Below are 18,445 nucleotides of genomic sequence, written 5' to 3' on the forward strand. Positions count from 1 at the left end.
AACCTAAATGAATCACTAAGGTTCCTTGGTACTGTAGGCAAAACTGCATTTTGCCACTCCTCAATGGTAAAACAATAAGTTAAAAAATGGTAAAACAATGGTATTACCATTCAGTGGTAATAGCTACCTTCCATTTTGCTTGTGGTGGAAATGTGAGAGGAAGGGAAGGATGAGAAGAGAGGCAGAAGAGTCTGCTTAGCTTTAATCCTCTGGGGCTGGATTTGATCTCACCTTGCTGGAGGCCTGGGGCCATTCACAAGGCATGTCACTCCCTGATGGTAAGACATGGAAGCACTGGGGCTGAACTAGCAGAGCATGGGGGAATGCAGATGCCTCGAAAATGGAAACAAGTACCTGAGTTTTTCCAGTGGTTTCTGTTTTTCCAGCATCTGTCTACAGCTTGCCTCCCAGTGGCAGGTAACCCACTTTCCCAGAATCTCTTTCTCTTACACCTTCCCTCAGCACAAACAGGTGCCCCAGCATTTCTCATCCATTTCAGGTTCTCACTGCTATTAGAGAGTGAAAGCTGGAGGAAAGGATGGATGTGGCCAATGTGTTAGGCTTGAATTACTTTTATGCATCCTGACAATCCCACCATCAGTGAATGTGCTAAATCTTAAATCTCACTGCACACATAACAGCAAGCTACTCTAGGTTCATGTAGGAACTGTATAACACTTCACATTATAAGGTAAAATTAAATAATAAATTTTTTTAATCCCACAAAAAAAACAAAAAACAAAAAACAAAAAAAAAAAAAAAAAAAAACACAAAAAAAAAAACAACCCAAACCAACCAACAAACCACAAAAAATCCCAAACAAAAAACCAAAATTAAAATTAAAACCCAAACAAAACCACACAAGAAACCCCAAAACAACAACAACAACAAAAAACTAACTTCAAGAATACTTTTAAACTCATAATATGAAGGTAACGACCTTATGAGGACATGCTTCAACTTTTCCATACATTTAAAGTTGACAAAATTAAATACATCAGGGAATTTTGCACCTCCTCTGCCACAGAAAAGGTACAAACAAAAATATAATAATGACCTTTTGCAACAGGAATCTTCTTCTGTTGATAAATTCCTTAGCACGGATGAAAAGATGCTGCAGGCTCTGTAAAGACCTTTGCCTAGAAACCCCCAGGCTCTGTCAGGCAATGGCAGATGCCTTACTGCCAGATTTCCAAACCTTCCTAAGAACACAATATTCACTGAACTTTTTCAGTAAGACACCAGTGTTCATATACAGCAAGTACTTGCTATTTACACAACCCTAATGTCACCTTAAAGGTCCTTTTTCCATCTATATAATTTCTTTTCTGAATTACAGAAAGAAGCAGGAGCTTCAGTTTATATCATGGACTAAACCCTATGCCTGCAATGTGATACCACATCCATGACTTTTAAGTGTCATCCAGGACATAACAAAAATGAATGCACTTTAGCTCTGTGCTGCCCTGATCTGATTAACTGACTCAAACTTCCTCATCCTCAAGTGAAGAAATAGGAGATCTGCCTTCTTAGACTAAAGGATGCCTATTTGCCACGTGTACAGGAAGAATTTTTTTCAGGCAGATTAAGCTGAGCACATGAAGAAAAATTCTACTATTGCCAGAAACAGATTTAAGTCATTACATTTTACAGCACAAAGATGTATACCTTTATACCTAATGGTTATGCAGTGGTGAGGACCCTAGGGAGGCCTGGAAGCTTCTACAGACTGACATACTAATATTAAAAAAAATTGATAACTCTATAGCCACACGTAGTTCAAACAGATATTTACAGGAATTGTTTTTCATGATTTTTTACTTTTGCACTTTTGCAGGAATATATTTCCTCTGGCTCATCTTTTCAGCAATGTGCACCTAATGTAAGATCCACTTACAAGATTATTGTCTTGAAAGGAAAGATTGCATTTGATACAGAGCTGTAGAGTTTTACAGAAGGCAGCCTTGGCTTTACCTGCAGAATGCTGTAACCACTATGTACATAAAGAAAAAAAGAAAAAAAATCATATAAGGATATAAGGTACATTTTATTGGATATATTTCCAATTTCAGGATCACATACATAGGCTAATAAATATTAATAGTATATTAGTGCAGCAAAAAGTAAAAGAATGGGAAAATAATATGATTAAAACAAATTTTGAATATTACAATGGCAATATAAAAACCACCAAAAAAACCCCATACTGCATGAAATGGAAACCATCCATTATTTTAGTGCTGCATGAAAAGCAAAAACTTTTTCAAAACAGTAAAATTTCAGCTGCTCAAAATAAAACCTACATGGCTAAGTAGTGCATGGTAAAATACTACATTACACAAGAAATTAAAGAAGCATTCTTAAGAAACTTATGTTTTGCCTTACACATACAGTCATTTAAAAATATTAGTGAATCCACTATTCTGGCAGGTTCTGATGGGAAAAGATCAGATTTAGGAAAGGAATTATTGCCCCCTGGTGGCACATGAAGAATCAATGTAATGAAAAACCGATTACAGATAAATAATCAAATCTTTTATTTTAAGAATCATGTTCTGTACAATTAATGTCTGGGGGTGTTAAATGAATACACAGTCATTTTAATATGCATTAAGGTAACAGTAAATGGGTTATAATTTACATTTTTATCTACAGGATGATTCTAATTAAGAATGTGTGATTAATTATCAGCTTTGTAAAATGTAAATAATAACATACTAGGATAAACTCTTTATCAGCAGAATACCACAGCAAAAACTCCTGATAATCAAGCGAGTTACTTCAACATCTAATTTTCAGTTAAAAGAATAATAAGCCTCTTTAATTTTCATATAAATATAGAAAACACTTCCTGAATCTGAATCCCTCTGGGGCTCTTCTTCGGTCCATGAGATAATGTCAGCAGGCAAGGACAGACAAGCACGGGAACAACAGGATTTGATCTTATGACTGGCTAGAACAACAGCATAGTTAAATGTTGATGCAATGTTTTCCACATGGGTTAATACAGCAATTCATGTATCCTAATCCTCAAATTATGAGTTGTTAACATCCTCCTAATATCTGACCAGCCAACAGCCACCAATTCCTATTCAATGACTTCAATACTGCTTGGCACATTCCTCACATCACCTCAAACTAACGTGGCTCTAAACATCTACTCCAAACTGTTCTGCTGTTCCAGGTGGAAAAAACCTGCTTTATCACAGTGGCTTTATACAATCTGTAATTGCAATGCTAAAATACATCTTCCAGAATACAAAAAGAAGTGAGAAATATTCATTCCTCAGGGAACTACGCACATCACCACAGAGAAGTTAGCAATTAGGTTATGTTGCACACACAAAAATCAGCATTTTTACATTTTGATGTAATCATGTGTCCCTTCCATGATAGGAAAACCTGCACCTGCAGCAGTCTAACCTTGCCTTGCAATACTGACAACCAGCATTTGCATGATGTCATTAAATGCACAACTCCAAATCTCCTGAAACACAGACATTTTGCCTTTGAGGAGCTGTAATATATTTTCCCCTCTTTTATTCTGGTTGATTCATTAGAGCACAAGAACAAATCACCTTAGTTCTACACTTTTCTACAAGGTAAATTATTACCATGTAGGTACTTGACTGAAAATTGGTTGCTATGAAGAAAATTCCATCCTCTATCAAGGCATCTGATCCATCATTGGTGATACCATCAGCTACTCTAAAGAAATGTCTGACTGGAAGGGCTATGAAACACATAGTAAATGAAAATTAATTCATTATTTATTCAAGATAATAGAGTGTTAGTTGACTTGTTTGGTCTGACATATTATAATATGAACTAAGTTCTTCATAGCTTTGAATTCCTCGTACCAGACTAGCAGTTTTACACGTCTGATTAAATCAAGACTAGAAATTTCACCTGAAGTGTGGGTGGGAGAAGCAAAATAGTTCATAATTCTTAAAGCAAAAGAACTCCATGACAGACTTACCTGCTGTAGAAGAGAGTTAATTGCCATAAAGAGCAATCAAGCAACAAATGCTACCTAACAAGGAGCTATGTTTTAAAGAAATGTTTTTGTCTGACAAAAGAAGTTATGTAAGCAATTGGAAATTCTGACACTACTGCTGAGGTTGGCACATGACAAGGCGTCAGTGCTTGTAAAACATCATCAGAAGTATGGAGGAAAGGGCAGGAGCAATGGAACTGGCACTTGGGAAAGGATGTTGCTGCAAGGTAAATGTACAGGATTAGTTTGGACATGCCACATTTGATGGCTCCTGTCTGATCCTAGAGGAATATACCTGGCCCTTCACTCACAAACCTCTTGTAATTAACTTATACCTGACACGGGCACTCTATCCATGCCTCCCCTGTGAGCGACACGTAGCTTTGGCTGCCTCGTACCAGCAAGTATTGACAAAAACAGGTCATTTGGCAGGCAGTCAATACTAACCACTCTCACACACACTTGCATGGCAATGCTCAGCCAGAAGGCTCTCTCCTAGCTCATGGTGTTACCTGGAGGAAAAAGAAATCTCCCTGCTGGCAGTAACCCTGTCCTTGAGGGGAAGCCCTGTGAGGAGCGCCGGAGGTCACCGGGCTGGCTCAGCCTGGAGGGACCGAGGGGAGCCCTCACTGCAGTTACAACTCCTTGTGAGGGGGAGAGGGGCCGACACTTCCCTTCAGCGACCAGGGACAGGAGCTCAGGGAATGGCCTGAAGTTGTGCCAGGGGAGGTTTAGGCTGGATGTTAGAACGTGGTTCTTCACCCAGAGGCAGTGCTTGGGCACTGGAACAGGCTCCTCAGGGAAGCGGTCACAGCACCAGCCTGCCCGAGCCCAAAAGCACTTGGACAACATTCTGAGGCACATGGTGTGACTCTTGAGGTGTTCCTGTGCAGAGCCAGGAGCTGGACTCGACGATCCATGCGGCTCCCTTCGAACTCAGCGTATTCTGCGACTCCTCCCTTAACCCACGCTGGCCGCTGCAGTGCTCAGCGCGCTCCCGCTGTCGCAAAGGCGAGGACGGGGGCGATGGGAGCGGCTGATAGGAGGGGAGGGGAGGGGAGGGAAGGAGGCGATCCCGCGCATTCCCGCGGGCGCTGGGAGAGGCGGGGGCTGTCCCGGGGGGCGGGAGGAGCCGGGCAGGGCGGGAAGGCGCCGCGGGGGCCGATGGGTAGCGGAGGGAGAAGGCGGTGGCGCCGGGCAGGGCGCGTGCGCGGCTGCCGCCCGTTCCCGCCCCAGCGGCCGCCCCGGGCGCGCGCGGGAGCCGCGGCCATGACGGGCAGCGATGGGGGCGGCAGCGGCCCCGCGGCGCCCCGCGCCCGGCCGCGCCTCGCCGCCTCGGCCTGAGGGCCTCCGTGCGCGCTGCCTCCTCCGGCGCCTCGCCGCGGGGCCGGGCGGACATGGCCAGCCCCGACAAGTGGGAGCGCCTGAAGCCGCTGGAGCCGGACACGCTGCGTGTGAGTGAGGTACATGGCGGGAGGCGCTGGCCGTGGATGGGAGCGGGCGGGACGGCGCTGCGGCTGCCGCGGGAGCTCGTGAGGAGGCGGCCGAAAGCCCGTCCTACGTCTCTGGGCGGGAAAGATGCGGCGGGCCCGGCAGCGTGGTGCCCGAAGGGAGCCTTGGGGTGCCTCCCTCCCTCGTGGCGTTGGGGCGGCCTTCCCGGGAAAGGTGCTGGGATGCAAAAGGATGGTTTTTCTTGCTTGTGTTACTTATAGCCTCTTAATCGAGCTAAATATGGTGTAGCTAAGGATGAGAAAAGGGGACTACAATGTGTTTTCTCCTCTTAACTTCTGTGATTATCTTACCTGCAGCTGCCACCATTACCTTTAGCAATGCTGTGAAGTAGTTGGCAAAAAAGTCTATTTTGTAAAACTTTAAAAAAATTTACATGTTTTTAGTTAATCCTGATGGTGCATGCTTTTAATTTTAATATAAAAATAATTTTAATATCAAATAAAATATTTAATATTTAAATATATTACCTTTTTTTTCTTAAATTAATTTTGTCCATTGGGCTAAAGGTTACTTAGTAGTATTTTCTTAAAGCCGTGAAAGAGTTCATGTAAGTTTTTCGGTGGGTAATTGAAGTGATGATTGTGAGATGCAAATGGTGTTTGGCACAGCTTCTTTATGTATATACTTAGATGAGTTTACAAAGGGTGATACTTTCCTGAATCGGCGTCTCATAAACACGAGGTCAAAGGTGTGGTAATCATTAACAGCCCTGCCTGCCGTGGCCGTGGAGTGCGAGGTGTGAGTTGCGCCTTGTGTAGCTCGGTTTGCAGGCTGCACATGGGTGGGATCCCTAGACAAGAGGCCATGAACTGCCCAATCCTTGGGATAACAAAGGGCAGGAAGAAGGTGGCACTGACCAGGTGAGTGGAAACTGAGGGACGCAGCAGAAGCCATGAACTGCCAACGCTTTGGGCAACAAAATGGCACAGAGAGGGTGGCACTGCCAAGGTGGATGAAGAGAGACACGTGGGGAGACACAGCAGGAGCAGAGGACTCGGGGTGAAGAGCAAGATTTACCCGAGTAGACTATGAGGGTATAAAAACTTAGAGGTTCCTTCATTGTGCATCCCTCTTTGGAGGTACCAGCTTGGGCTGTTTCTTTCTTGCTGCGCCGTGAATAAATGGCTTTATGGAGAGATGTCTGAGACTCTGCAGTGGGAGAGTCAAACTCAAACCTGGGGTTGAACCAGTGAGGAAACATGGCCTGACTGCATGAGTGGTGTGTAGGGAGTCCAGTGGGCCTCCCAGTAGCTCACTGAGGCAGTCCACCATGAAGGGGCTTCAGTCCCAGCAGTGACAGCACGAGACTTAGGTGGATTCTCATGAATGGTCAGACTGGGAAGTTTTCTTAACAGTGGGATATTCAAGACCCTGAACCTACTAGTAAGGAAGGTTAGTAGTAAAGTGCAGAACCTGGATTCCAGCTTACTCAGTCTTGAAGATTACAGCTTATTCTGCCGTGGGGTAGGTTGAGACTTTTGGGAAGGCAACTTTGGAAGCTGGAGGAGCTGAAGAGATTGAGATCAGTAAGGACAAACACATTTCATCATGACTTTCGTGGCAAAAAGAACAGGACAGACTTCTATAAGAACAAGGATAAAAGGTGCCTGGACATGCAGATATTGGAAAGGCAAAGTTGTAGTGTTGAAACAAGCAAGGAATGTTAAAGGTCACAATATTGAAGAGATTTCCCTGTCTGACCATTGAAGAGCCACTCCTGTCAGTCACTCTCACACCACCTGAGCTGGGACTTTGCAGCTGCACCCCCACACTCACACAGACAAGGTCCCCTCACAGATTAACCCTAGGTTTCCCATACAAGAGTCTCAGACATTTGGATCCTTAAAATAACTTAATCTTGGTACAACAGTTGGAACAGGGACCCCAAACAAAGGAAACCTTGGTCTTGTGTACCCTGTATTGGGTTTTTGTGGTCAGGTTTTGATAGCAGGTGGGGGGCTGCAGGGTGGCTTCTGTGAGAAGCTGCCAGAAGTTTCCCCCAAGTCCTGCAGGGCTAATGCCAGGCAGCTCCAGGATGGATCTGTCACTGGCCAAGGCAGAGTTCATCAGAGATAGTAGTAGTGCCTCTGTGATAACGTATTTAAGAAGGGGGAAAAAAAGTTATTATACAGTTGTAATTACAGCCAGACAAGAGTGAAGTGAGAAAACGTGAGAGGAACAACTCTGCAGACACCAAGGTGAGTGGAGAAGGAGGAGGAGGAGATGCTCTGGGTGCCAAAGCAGAGACTCCCTGCAGCCTGTGGGGCAGCCCATGGTGAAGCAGCTGCAGCCCATGGAGGACCATGAGGATGCAGAGATGCACCTGCAGCCCATGGAGGACAGCCAGGCTGGAGCAGGTGGATGCCTGAAAGGAGGCTGTGAACTTGTGGGAAGCCCATGCTGGAGCAGGTTCCTAGCAGGGACTGTGGATCCATGGAGAGTGGAGCCCATGCTGGAGCAGGCTTTTGTGTGGAACTTGTGACCCTTGACCCCTGCTGGAGCAGGCTGTGCCTGAAGGACTGCACCCTGAGGAACAGTGATGGACGTTGAAGCAGTTGGTGAACTGTTGCTGTGGGATGGACTCATACTGGAGAAGTTCATGGGGGGCTTTCTTCTGTGGGCAGGAACTCCACACTGAAGTAGAGGAAGGACTCTCCACCCTGAGCAGCAGCAGGAACAACATTTGATGAACTGACATAACCCCCATTCCTGTCTCCCTGCACTGCTGGTGTGGAGGAGGTGGAGCTTGGGGAGGGGTGGAGGGAAGGTGTTTTCTTAAGATGTGTTTTATTTCTCATTATTCTGCTCTGGTTTTGTTGGTAATAAATTTAATTAATATTCCCAAGTTGAGTCTGTGTTGCCCATGATGGTATTTGGGAAGTGATCTCTTCTGGTCCTTAGCTCAACTCATGAACTTCTTGTTACATCTCTCCCCTGACCACTTGTGGAGAGGAGTGATGGAGCAGCTTTGGTGGGTGCCTGGCAGGTCTGTCCTGTTGTTCAGTGGAGGATGTGAGGTTTGTGGGCTGGAGGAAGGGGTTATCTAACACCTCATAAACCTGGGAAGTTGAAAATGAAGCGTTAAAGCCTTGCCTTTACCCTGCAGTGGTAAGGCTGGGGACCACCCTGTTGAAAGGACCTGGGGACCCTCATGGACTGGGCTAAATGTGCACCTGCATTGTGTCCTGACATTGAGGGTATGAGGCTGTCTTAGCAGGAGAACAGCAAATTGAGGGAAATGATTATTTTTCTTTATTTGACATATGTTAGATTGCCCTTGGAATACTGTTCCTGTTTTAGGCCCACTAGTACAGGAAGGCTGTTCATAAACTCCTGAGAGAACTTGTTAAGCCACAGCAGCTCTTCAGTAAAATCATAGCATATCCTGAGTTGGAAAGGACCCATAAGGATCATCAGGTCCAACTCCTGTCCCAGCACAGGACAATCCCAAGAGTCAAACCATGTTTCTGAGAGCATTGTCCAAGAGCTTCTTGAACTCTGGCAGGATTGGTGCTGTGACTGCTTCCTTGGGGAGCCTGTTCCAGTGCCCAGCCACCCTCTGGGTGAAGAATCATTTTCCTAAGATCTAACCCAAACTTCCCCTGATGAGTTTTCATTCCATACTTACTTGCAAGCAAGTTAAGAACTTTAAAAGGTTACCAGCTATTTCACAGTTGTACTTGATGGACAACTGAAAGGAAATGGCCATGAATTGAAAGAGAAGAAGCAAGAGAGGTTTTAGCTTGCCTGAGCAACAGCAAATTCAATGGTGTTTATTGTTTTTTAAAACAGAGCGAGTTGTACTGAGATTAAGGGCTCAAAGTTCTGGCAGGAATTAAAGAGCATGTATTGCTTTTATCTAGTGACACTTCATAGTAATAGCTGTTGAATTGTCAGAGCTGTGATAGCTGTAACATCTAAAGAAGATTTGAGGATTTCTTCTGAAGAAGCTCCCCCTGTAGATGGCATTTTATGACAGTTGTTTTATTCCCTTTTTATTTCCTCAGGCACCAGTGGTCGACCTGAATGTGCCCAAGGAGACACAGCTTGTGAAAAGTAAGTTGCTATGTGTCATGTGTGAAAATCTTGCAGTATGTCATGCCTTTTTATAATGTGAGTACAGTGCTGTAGACAAATGAAAAATTATATTTAATATCAGCAGAGCAGGAAAAATGCTGAACACTGACTGAAATAACAGATGTGAAGCAATGCATTCTTTATGGTTTTTTCTCTTCAGATCTGTTGCTAGTATACCTTCCCATTGCTATATAGATAAGAGTGCACAGGAAAAGTGAGTTAGAGTAAACTGGAGCAACATACTGGCAAATGTTGTGTTTCAACTGGTGCTGATAAATGTGGAAATAAACTTGAGTGAATTTCTGTGTGTTGGGGTTTTGTTTTTCTTTTTTTTTTCTCACCAGCTGAATTGTTTCACACCTTTCACAGTTACAGTCCAAAACTGAGTTGTCAAACCTGTCACTTCATGTTCAGGAGTGCACAAACTTGCAGCCATGGAATGGGTGTGATACATTATGAGTAAAGGTGGTATCTTATTCATCTTGGAAAAAATACTGATGGTTGAAGCAGAAGTGTTGTCTAGGGTACTTTTTTTACACACTCACCTTTTCTTGAAGCATTAGACTGGAATACTGTTCAGGGACACAGGTTGATCAGGTGAAATACCTGGTTGTCTTTTCTCCTGTAAAGCAAAGTAACATATGAATTTGAGAATCTTTTATTGGCTGCCATCAAATGAGTGTGTGCATACTGACTGTGTGACTTTCTGACTCAGAAGTAGGTGCTTTTTGTGCTTTTTGCTTACAAAAATAACAATCTCAAGTTATTAATCAGGGATTTCTGCTGTTTCTGCAAATATGACGGTAATGAATACACATAACACAGGGATCTCTTTAACCAGAGTGTGAGGGTAGCTGTAGATCTTTGTGTATTAGTAAATCAAACAATGGAATGACTAGTTCTTTTGCCCTGAGACCAGATAGTGCAAACAGTTTGTCTACATGCTAAATTCTTCAGTTCCAGAGCAGATTGGTCCTGTCCAGGCTGAAACAGTCCTGAAGCTCAAGCTGGCTTGTGAACCATGCCTAATGCTTATGTGCGAGGTCTGCTGGTTAAACTGGACCAAAAAGATGGGAAAAAATACTCTAATAGTGTCATGCAGCAGAGATAGAGCTGTGTTCCTCTGGCAGCATCTCAGCACAGTCCATAGTTAACCAAAGGTTTCACTGGTATTTGGTCAGTGATCTGATCCCATGTCCTGTAGAGTATACAGTTACTCAGTTATTAATATGCATACTAGCAGTGTGGAGTCATTAATGTTGAAAGCACAAAAATGTATGCTTGCTATTTAGATAAAATCATTGCAAACAAATAAAGGTATGTGTAGTTAAAAGGCTTTTTATTATGACATTGCAAAAAAAACTGCAGTGCTTCCAGACTTTTACCTTTATTGTTAGTTCATCACTATCACTTTTTTTACTTCGTGCTTATGTAGTAGCTTACCCTAAATATCCTACCAAAACTTTACAGAAACTGTGGACATGAAAAGGCCTCGATTTGATGCATCCTTGGTGCTTTTGACACGAAAATTTATGGCTCTGCTCAGAAAAGCTCCAGACGGTGTCCTTGATTTAAATGAAGTAGCAACAACACTTGGAGTACGAAAACGAAGAGTGTATGACATCACCAATGTGTTGGACGGCATCGACTTGATTCAGAAAAGATCTAAGAATCATATCCAGTGGATGTGAGTTGGCTTTGAAGCTTCTAGTTTCTGAAACAGTAAATCCCAACAGTGTTGAGTAATGTTTATAACTTTGAGAGTATCTTTAAGCATATTAAGTTACTTCTCATAGATAATATTTTAAGTTCTATATCCTTCCTTATGCTATGTGAATTACCTAATACGTTAACAAGTATCAAGTGCTGAAGTACATGGAAGCATATTTCAGCAGAATAAAGGATGCCAGACTTTCTTACTATTTGCTGTTAGTATACTTGATGTTTAATAAACAGGCTTTTATTTATGCTAGACAATGTTCATATTCTTCTAGAGGTAACAGTCTTGACCAACTTCTTGGAAAAGCACCGCAGCAGCAGAACCTTAAAGATGAACTTTCTGACTTAACAGCCATGGAAGAAGCTCTGGATGAATTAATCAAGAATTGTGCTCATCAGATATTTGAACTAACAGATGACAAAGAAAATGCAAAATATCCTTTCAACTCTTACATTATTATTTATTTTATTTATTATGGTTTTGGTTGCACATACTCACATATCTAGTAAGAAGTGTAGGCTGATACCACAGGTATACAGTACTGCTTGATAATCAATTTTATAATAGCAGACTTTTTGATTATTTTGTATTTGAGAATGCCAGCCATGTGCCTTGCTTTGCAGTATCATGGACAGTCTAGCCTGTCCTCAGAGGAGTGCTGCTTGTATGGCCTTTCCACTGCAGAAGAATTAAGTGGGGCAGTAGTCTCAGTACCCTGACCATCACCCTGTTCTCTCCATTTGAGTTGTCTCAAGGGCAGGTTTTGACCTACCAGTGAGCTCAAGATGCTTAGGGAGATGGCAGAGAGGACTCAGAATGGAGTCCCAGTGGCCTGTCGCCAAGGAGATATAATGGTATGTTGGTTATGTCCTAATACTCTTCTCTCTTGAAAGAGATCCCATTGCAGTTCTGACTTTCAGATGGGTTTTGACAATAGAAAAGACATTAATTTTAGTATATGGCATAAAGATTGAATTTTGGCTTTGGGTTACAATAAAATATTATTTAGCTCCCTTGTTTGGCAAGGTGTTAAGGTGTGTGCACAAATGAAATGTGCTTATATTCTTTACACCTTACTGGTTAAGAAAATAGTTTTACAATGTCTCGGGAGATTATTTTCATGCTTTTAGAAGATAAGAGTGTAATTCCTGAAAAACAGTATTTCTTCTGCTTTGTAGACTTATGACAACATCTGTGAAAACTGTTCGGGTTTATTTTATAACATTGAATATATTTTTAAAAGCTTTTTTCCTTCCTGGAAATACAGAAAAGTATTTTTCTACCATTAGCTGATACTTCATTTTACAAAGCTAATATTAACCTCCGCTGAATTGTTGATCAATTTTCTGAAGTTGGTATTCTGCCTCAACATATCTTGGCATCACACTCTTGCTTCTGCCCATTAGCAAATTACTTTACATAATCCTTGACCAATGTGTACACTAGCTTATGTGACATACCAAGATATCCGAAGCATTCAGGCATTTCAGGAACAGATTGTGATTGCAATCAAAGCTCCAGAGGAAACCAAATTGGAGATACCAGTTCCTAAAGACGTAAGTTTTATACATTTCTCCGAAAAGAACAAAAGTTTTTAAATTTTTTTTTTGCAGCAGCAGTCAGTAATTGACTTCCAGTTTCTCTGTCATGCAGATAGTGGTAGTTAAATGTTCTTGTGTTCCACTCAGCAGTGCTGCAGGGATAATAGTCTTAGAAGCTTACTTGCTGTATTTTTCTTTTTGCCTAAATTACTAAGCCATAAATATATCTGAGCTTTAGTTACCTGGTTTTGTTAGAGAGAATGGAGAAGCTGTAATAAAGTATGCAATGTACAGTATGGTTGGAAAAAGAAAACCTTTTGTCCCTCTGGTAGATATATCTAGAAGGGTTTTTCATGGAGTGTGCCCTGTCCTCACCCCACGGTGCAACACACAGGCTCCATTCTTGTCTCACAGAGGAGCCCCCTGCACCCAGCAGTGCTGCAGCTGCATAGTGGGGCCTGTGTACTGGGAACTGTTGGCAGTGCTCTGAGAGGGCAAATCCTGGAAGACAGCCTAAGATAACAAACAGAAGTTTAATTCCATTTTCTTTTTTGCATGAGCATTTTTGATAATCTTCCCAGGTGCATAGTCATTGAAGTTGCCTTGTTGTATGGACAGAAAGGTGGGGATATCTTAGGAAAAGGAAATGAATCAGTAGAACCAAAAGAGATCCACTACATAGATCTCCAATAGTTTCCCTGGTCAAAGGAGCTGTCTCTTACCCAGTGGAGGTGAAAAAGATACAACTCCAGATGCCTCCTGAAGCAATAAAAAGGCAGAATTTAAAAAGCTGTACATTAGAACCGAGTATTTTCTCCATTGTGCATTGATTAATTTGCTCTGTGTCATGCAACATGATGTCTGTGGAAGGAAGGCAGGAGAAGTGATAAGGATTAGTTGCTTTACTATTTTATTAAAGCTGTGTGTCCAGTTTGTTGTCTGCTTCATGGCACTGTTTTGTCAAGCTTTTTAACTTTTGTTACTCTTCCTAAACATATAAGTAAGTCTTGGTGGTATATCTGAAGGTCAGTAGAAAGACTAAACAAATACTTAAATGCACGTTCATCAAAAATGAAAGCTTGTTAGCTTAATTCTGCATAATAGTTGTCCTACAAACGTATGTAATAGTCATAATTTATGTGGAAGCAGCAACACAATTTTAAATAGTTACATCATTTCTGTATTTGTTCTTTGTTTTTAAAATACATGCAAAAATAGATAAAGAATGTATAAGATTTATTCTTTGAATTATATACAAGTTGCTCTTTTGTAGGATCACATAGAAGTACATGTGAAGAGCACAAAAGGACCTATTGACGTCTATCTGTGTGAGGTGGAAAAAGAGAATCCAGGTGCCAGAACCTGTGAAGATATGGATACTGTCCATATCTAGGGAAACTGAGACATCATTTTATCCTGATGAAGGTAACATCCTCCTTTTACATTTTTATTCACGTGTATTTTTTTTTTCTTTTTTAAGATTAACATATCATTCTGATAAAGTTGTAAGCTGTACTGTTGAACAAGTTTAATTTTTGGAGCATAGATTGTGGGCCAAGATGTGTGGGAGTATAGGAAATGCCTGGAAAGAAGTCTGTGCTGTTGTGTTACCTCACAGCAACAGGAGGTCAGAGAGTCAGGCACGTGCACACAGAGCAAGGCACTCTTGTTCCCTGGCCTTTTCCTTCCTTTGCTTTTTGCTGCTTTCCTGTCGGAGCTGTGCTCTGGATGGAGCTCTGAGCTCCGTGTGTCAGCTCTCAGCTGCTGCACTGCAGAGTCCTGCTCAGCTCAGATTGTTGCCATGAGAGTTATGATGCTGTTTTAAACACGACTGTGCTACTGCTCGTTCCTGCCCTAAGGGAGGGCAGACAGAAGAGGGGACGTAGTATTAATCTTCTAAAACAAGATTGGATGGAGTAGAGATTCCGAAGAACCCTAGTGCTGGAGGATGTTGTGGCTTAAAAAGAAATGTGGCAGGAGTTGCAGTAGCTCAGAACACAAAGAAAGAAATTATCTTTAGAAGTGCTGCTTTATAGGTGAAGGGAGGATTTGGCTTTTTCATCCCAGGCATTTTTTGAATTCATTTCGCTTGTGGAATAACTCAAAATTGTATTTTCTACAATGAGAGTAATCATATTCCTCTTTTACTTTCTTTTTAAAGTGAGATCTCCGATGGAAGAGAAAAAACCATTTGAGATGCCAGATTAATTACAACACAAAAATCTAATATAGAATGTATTTATCTCTGTTATAGGGCTTTTCCAAAGTGCTTGGATCTGCAGACTTCATAACCTGAAATGTTCCAAAGTGTTTTAAATAACCAGCAGTGGATTGGTTGAGTGCTTTCACAGGATTGCTCATCTTCCCAAGTCAAAAGACAACAGTTTCTGGAGTTGCGTTTAGGAGCTTTGTTTTCTTAATTGCATATGACCTACAGAGCTTTGGGAAAACAATTTTTTACCTTACAATTTTAATTGACAGAAAACATAGATCATCAGTTACTTCCAAATATTAAGGTTGGAGAACAGTTTCTGGAACGGTCCACAATCTGCGTGAGAATGTATAAAATTAAGAAATGCACTTTTCAGTTCTGAGGCAGCACTACTAAGCAGGATTGTCAAATACAAATGTAACAAGGAATTCCTGGTGTATTGGAAGCCTTCTTCTATAAAGAACAAGCTGTAAATATCCTGAGAGTTATGCCTCACACTGTGTAGACACTTTGCATCCAGCTCTACATGAACTATGGTATCAACACTGAAGTGAAATAATTGGGCTTTGTGTAAATACTTGTATCATTTCTGGGTAGTTACTGATGTACATTTATTGAGATGGTTTGCATTTCTGCCTCTGTACAGCAAAGAAATAAAATAAGCTTACAAAAATATGAAATAGTCTAGTGAAACATGTTGGGTTGCCTTTGCTGCAGTTCACTGAGTAACTACAAACATTTTAAATTATGTGAACATTTAAAATTAAAATTAAAAAATACTTTAGGACTGTGTCTGTATTATCCATCTTTCGTACCCATAAAACAAAGCTGTTGAATTTGTTTACTGGATTTTCTGAGGGAGTGAACTGTCACTGTGCAAATGCTGTGCATGGGCTCACTTCATCCCAGTATGGTTTCTGTAGGGGTGAGGTGGGTTGGCCAGTTTGGTTTTAAATGGGAAGACCAAATCCTTGGATCATGCAGTATTGACAATTATACATCTACTTCACAAGTGAGCACACCAAAGCTTATTAACCCCTGCATGTTCTAGCCGGCAACTCTACAGCTATTTCAGACAGGTGTGAAATTAAATACCCTATATTCTACAATACAAATAAGGTGGCACAGCATAAATATACCTAAATACAGATTGAGAGTTAATTCAGTTTTCCACAAGGTTCCCTAATTCTGCAAAATGCATAGGAGGATACTATGCAAATTAGGGAAAAAACACCAAGTGCAAGCCTGTGTCAGAAAGTAATCTTGAATTTTTATGTATATCCTATCAAATTCTGGCTCCAGAATACAGGACTTCAGTACACGATACTGTTTTTCTATCTTTGAATTTCAAACTACAGGCTGAGCTGTAATAACAATAAATAAAAGCAAAGTGACAGCACAGTTAATACACAGAACATGGAAAAAATGAGGAAGGTGCTCCTCCAGTGAAGCTGGGAGTGAGGGTTAAAACTAAGAAACCTTCAGTAACTGGTTTCTGTTCAGATGGCAAACTCTATTTGATGTTTTACAGCATTGTTCTGTTTTGGTGGGTGGGGAGGTCTGTGCTGAGAAGAAGCATTGATTCCCCCGAAACTAGGTCAACAACTCAGGATAATGTTTGCCATAAAACGTGTAAAGAATTCCAACACTAACAACTAATTCTGAGTGCTGTATGTTGGGGTGGGTTTTTGTTACGTGATCACAGAATCCTTCTTCTTTCAGTGAAGAAATTCTTCCTGACATCCAACCTGAATCTCCCTGATGTAGCTTGAGGCCATTTCTTCTCATCCTGGTTGCTCAAAGCCCCATCCAACCTGGCCTTGAACACATCCAGAGATGATAAGGCATCCACAGCTTCTCTTGACAACCTGTTTCAATGCCTCTCCACCTGCATAATAAAGAATTTCTTTCTAATGTTTATCTAAACTGACTCTCTAACTCTTAGCCATTACCTACCTTATCTATAGAGTAAGGAAGTATGTTTTTACAGAATAACCATCTTAAAAATGTTAAGGAAGTCTGTCTTAAACAGTGGAACAATCCATTTACATGAAACATTAGGATTTTTCCTTTTGAACAAATCTCTAGTGATTGTTTTTCCTCAGTCATTTGTACAGGTTTTCTAGCAATGTAATTAATGGTTTTAGCCACGCAATTGTCACAGTGAAATGGAAGAAGCTGTAATATGACAATTATACTATTTTATTAAATACATATCTTGTTTTAATAGTGCACCTTAAGTGGAATGAATGGACTTTTGAAGGTTAAACCACTGCTTTTGCTACTTGGTTATGTACAGTATTACCCGTTGGTGATGCTGGAAAACAATGTACTGTATAAGCTCAGTGCACTAACTAGCTGAAAACATTCAACTTGGACTTGAAAAATTTCTGAGTGATGCTGAACTTACACACAAATTACAAGCTCACTTGTAAATGTGACAGGACCTTACTCTGAATTTGTATAGTAATGCCTGTTTTTTTTCTGAGAGATTATTATTTTTGCTGAGTCTATATCTGTCCATTTTCAGTACATTTTTATGTGTATTGGCTATTTGAGGACTAATAAATTAAAAGTTTCAAGTACTCTTTCTGCCTTCCCTTTAATAAGAATGGCTAAGCATCTAAATGCATCAATCAGCAATAGTGACAGCCAGGACCCATAATTACTAAATTCCTGGTTTTGCTGATTCTTACTGGAAAAAGCACTGCAGGTTGCCAGTTCAGCCCTTACTTGGTGTGGGAAGTCACTTGTCAGAGTTTTCTGATGTGAACTACAGTTTTAAATAATGGGATTTTTAAAGAGATATTTCTTCAAATTATTGTCTGTTGGAAAGCATTTGAAAGTCAGTAATTTTCTTCATTTGGAAAAATCTTGGTGGATGTGAAGAGCCTCATTTATAAGCATAATTAAACACTGATGTTGAAAGTCACTTCAGCTTGTCAGGGGTGAGGTTCACCTGCTGGCCAGACCATGAGCTGCTCCCAGCACGCTGGGGCTGGCTGCGAGCTCTGAACCCTTGAGTTCCATGATCCTGGCCCTGGCACCCTGCTGGGACCTCAGTAACTGCTGAAGGGTTTATCAGGAACATGAATCTGCTATTTTTGGTTCCACTTCTGATCTGCCTGGAGTAGCTTGTGGGAAGTGTATTGAGGCTAAAATATAAACTACACTTGGTTGTGTAGGTTATATAAACCTAGACAAGGCTTCTCACTGTTTGTAGATGTTTACTGAAGGACTTGGATACTCGTTGATCAAAAAGCACAATCTGTGTTTCGGAGGAAATTTAATGATGTTTTGCAGAGAAAGGGCAGCCTGGTTCTGTCCATGTGTGGCACCCCTGGTTCCTTCCTTCCCTGCCACCCCTGCAGGCAGGCCATGGGTGA

At 41.5% G+C, this 18,445-nt stretch overlaps 1 protein-coding gene across 3 annotated transcripts; it reads left to right on the plus strand.

Moving 5' to 3' along the window:
- The first annotated feature begins 5,200 nt into the window (after positions 1–5,200).
- E2F6 (E2F transcription factor 6) lies at positions 5,201–15,843 on the plus strand. 3 transcript variants are annotated; one of them, XM_064411935.1, is made up of 7 exons: positions 5,201–5,451; positions 9,517–9,565; positions 11,057–11,273; positions 11,581–11,739; positions 12,748–12,862; positions 14,121–14,272; positions 15,009–15,843. In XM_064411935.1, exons 1-6 carry the CDS (start codon positions 5,395–5,397, stop codon positions 14,238–14,240), a joined length of 717 nt encoding a protein of 238 aa, XP_064268005.1. In that variant the 5' UTR covers positions 5,201–5,394; the 3' UTR covers positions 14,241–14,272; positions 15,009–15,843. The 3 variants fall into 3 exon arrangements, with proteins under 3 accessions (XP_064268005.1, XP_064268003.1, XP_064268004.1); XM_064411933.1 differs by having other exon boundaries at positions 5,202–5,460; XM_064411934.1 differs by having other exon boundaries at positions 5,202–5,460; positions 15,102–15,843.
- The last annotated feature ends 2,602 nt before the right edge of the window (positions 15,844–18,445 follow it).

The sequence above is a fragment of the Passer domesticus genome, chromosome 3 (assembly GCF_036417665.1).
Source record: "Passer domesticus isolate bPasDom1 chromosome 3, bPasDom1.hap1, whole genome shotgun sequence".
Lineage (NCBI taxonomy): Eukaryota > Metazoa > Chordata > Aves > Passeriformes > Passeridae > Passer > Passer domesticus.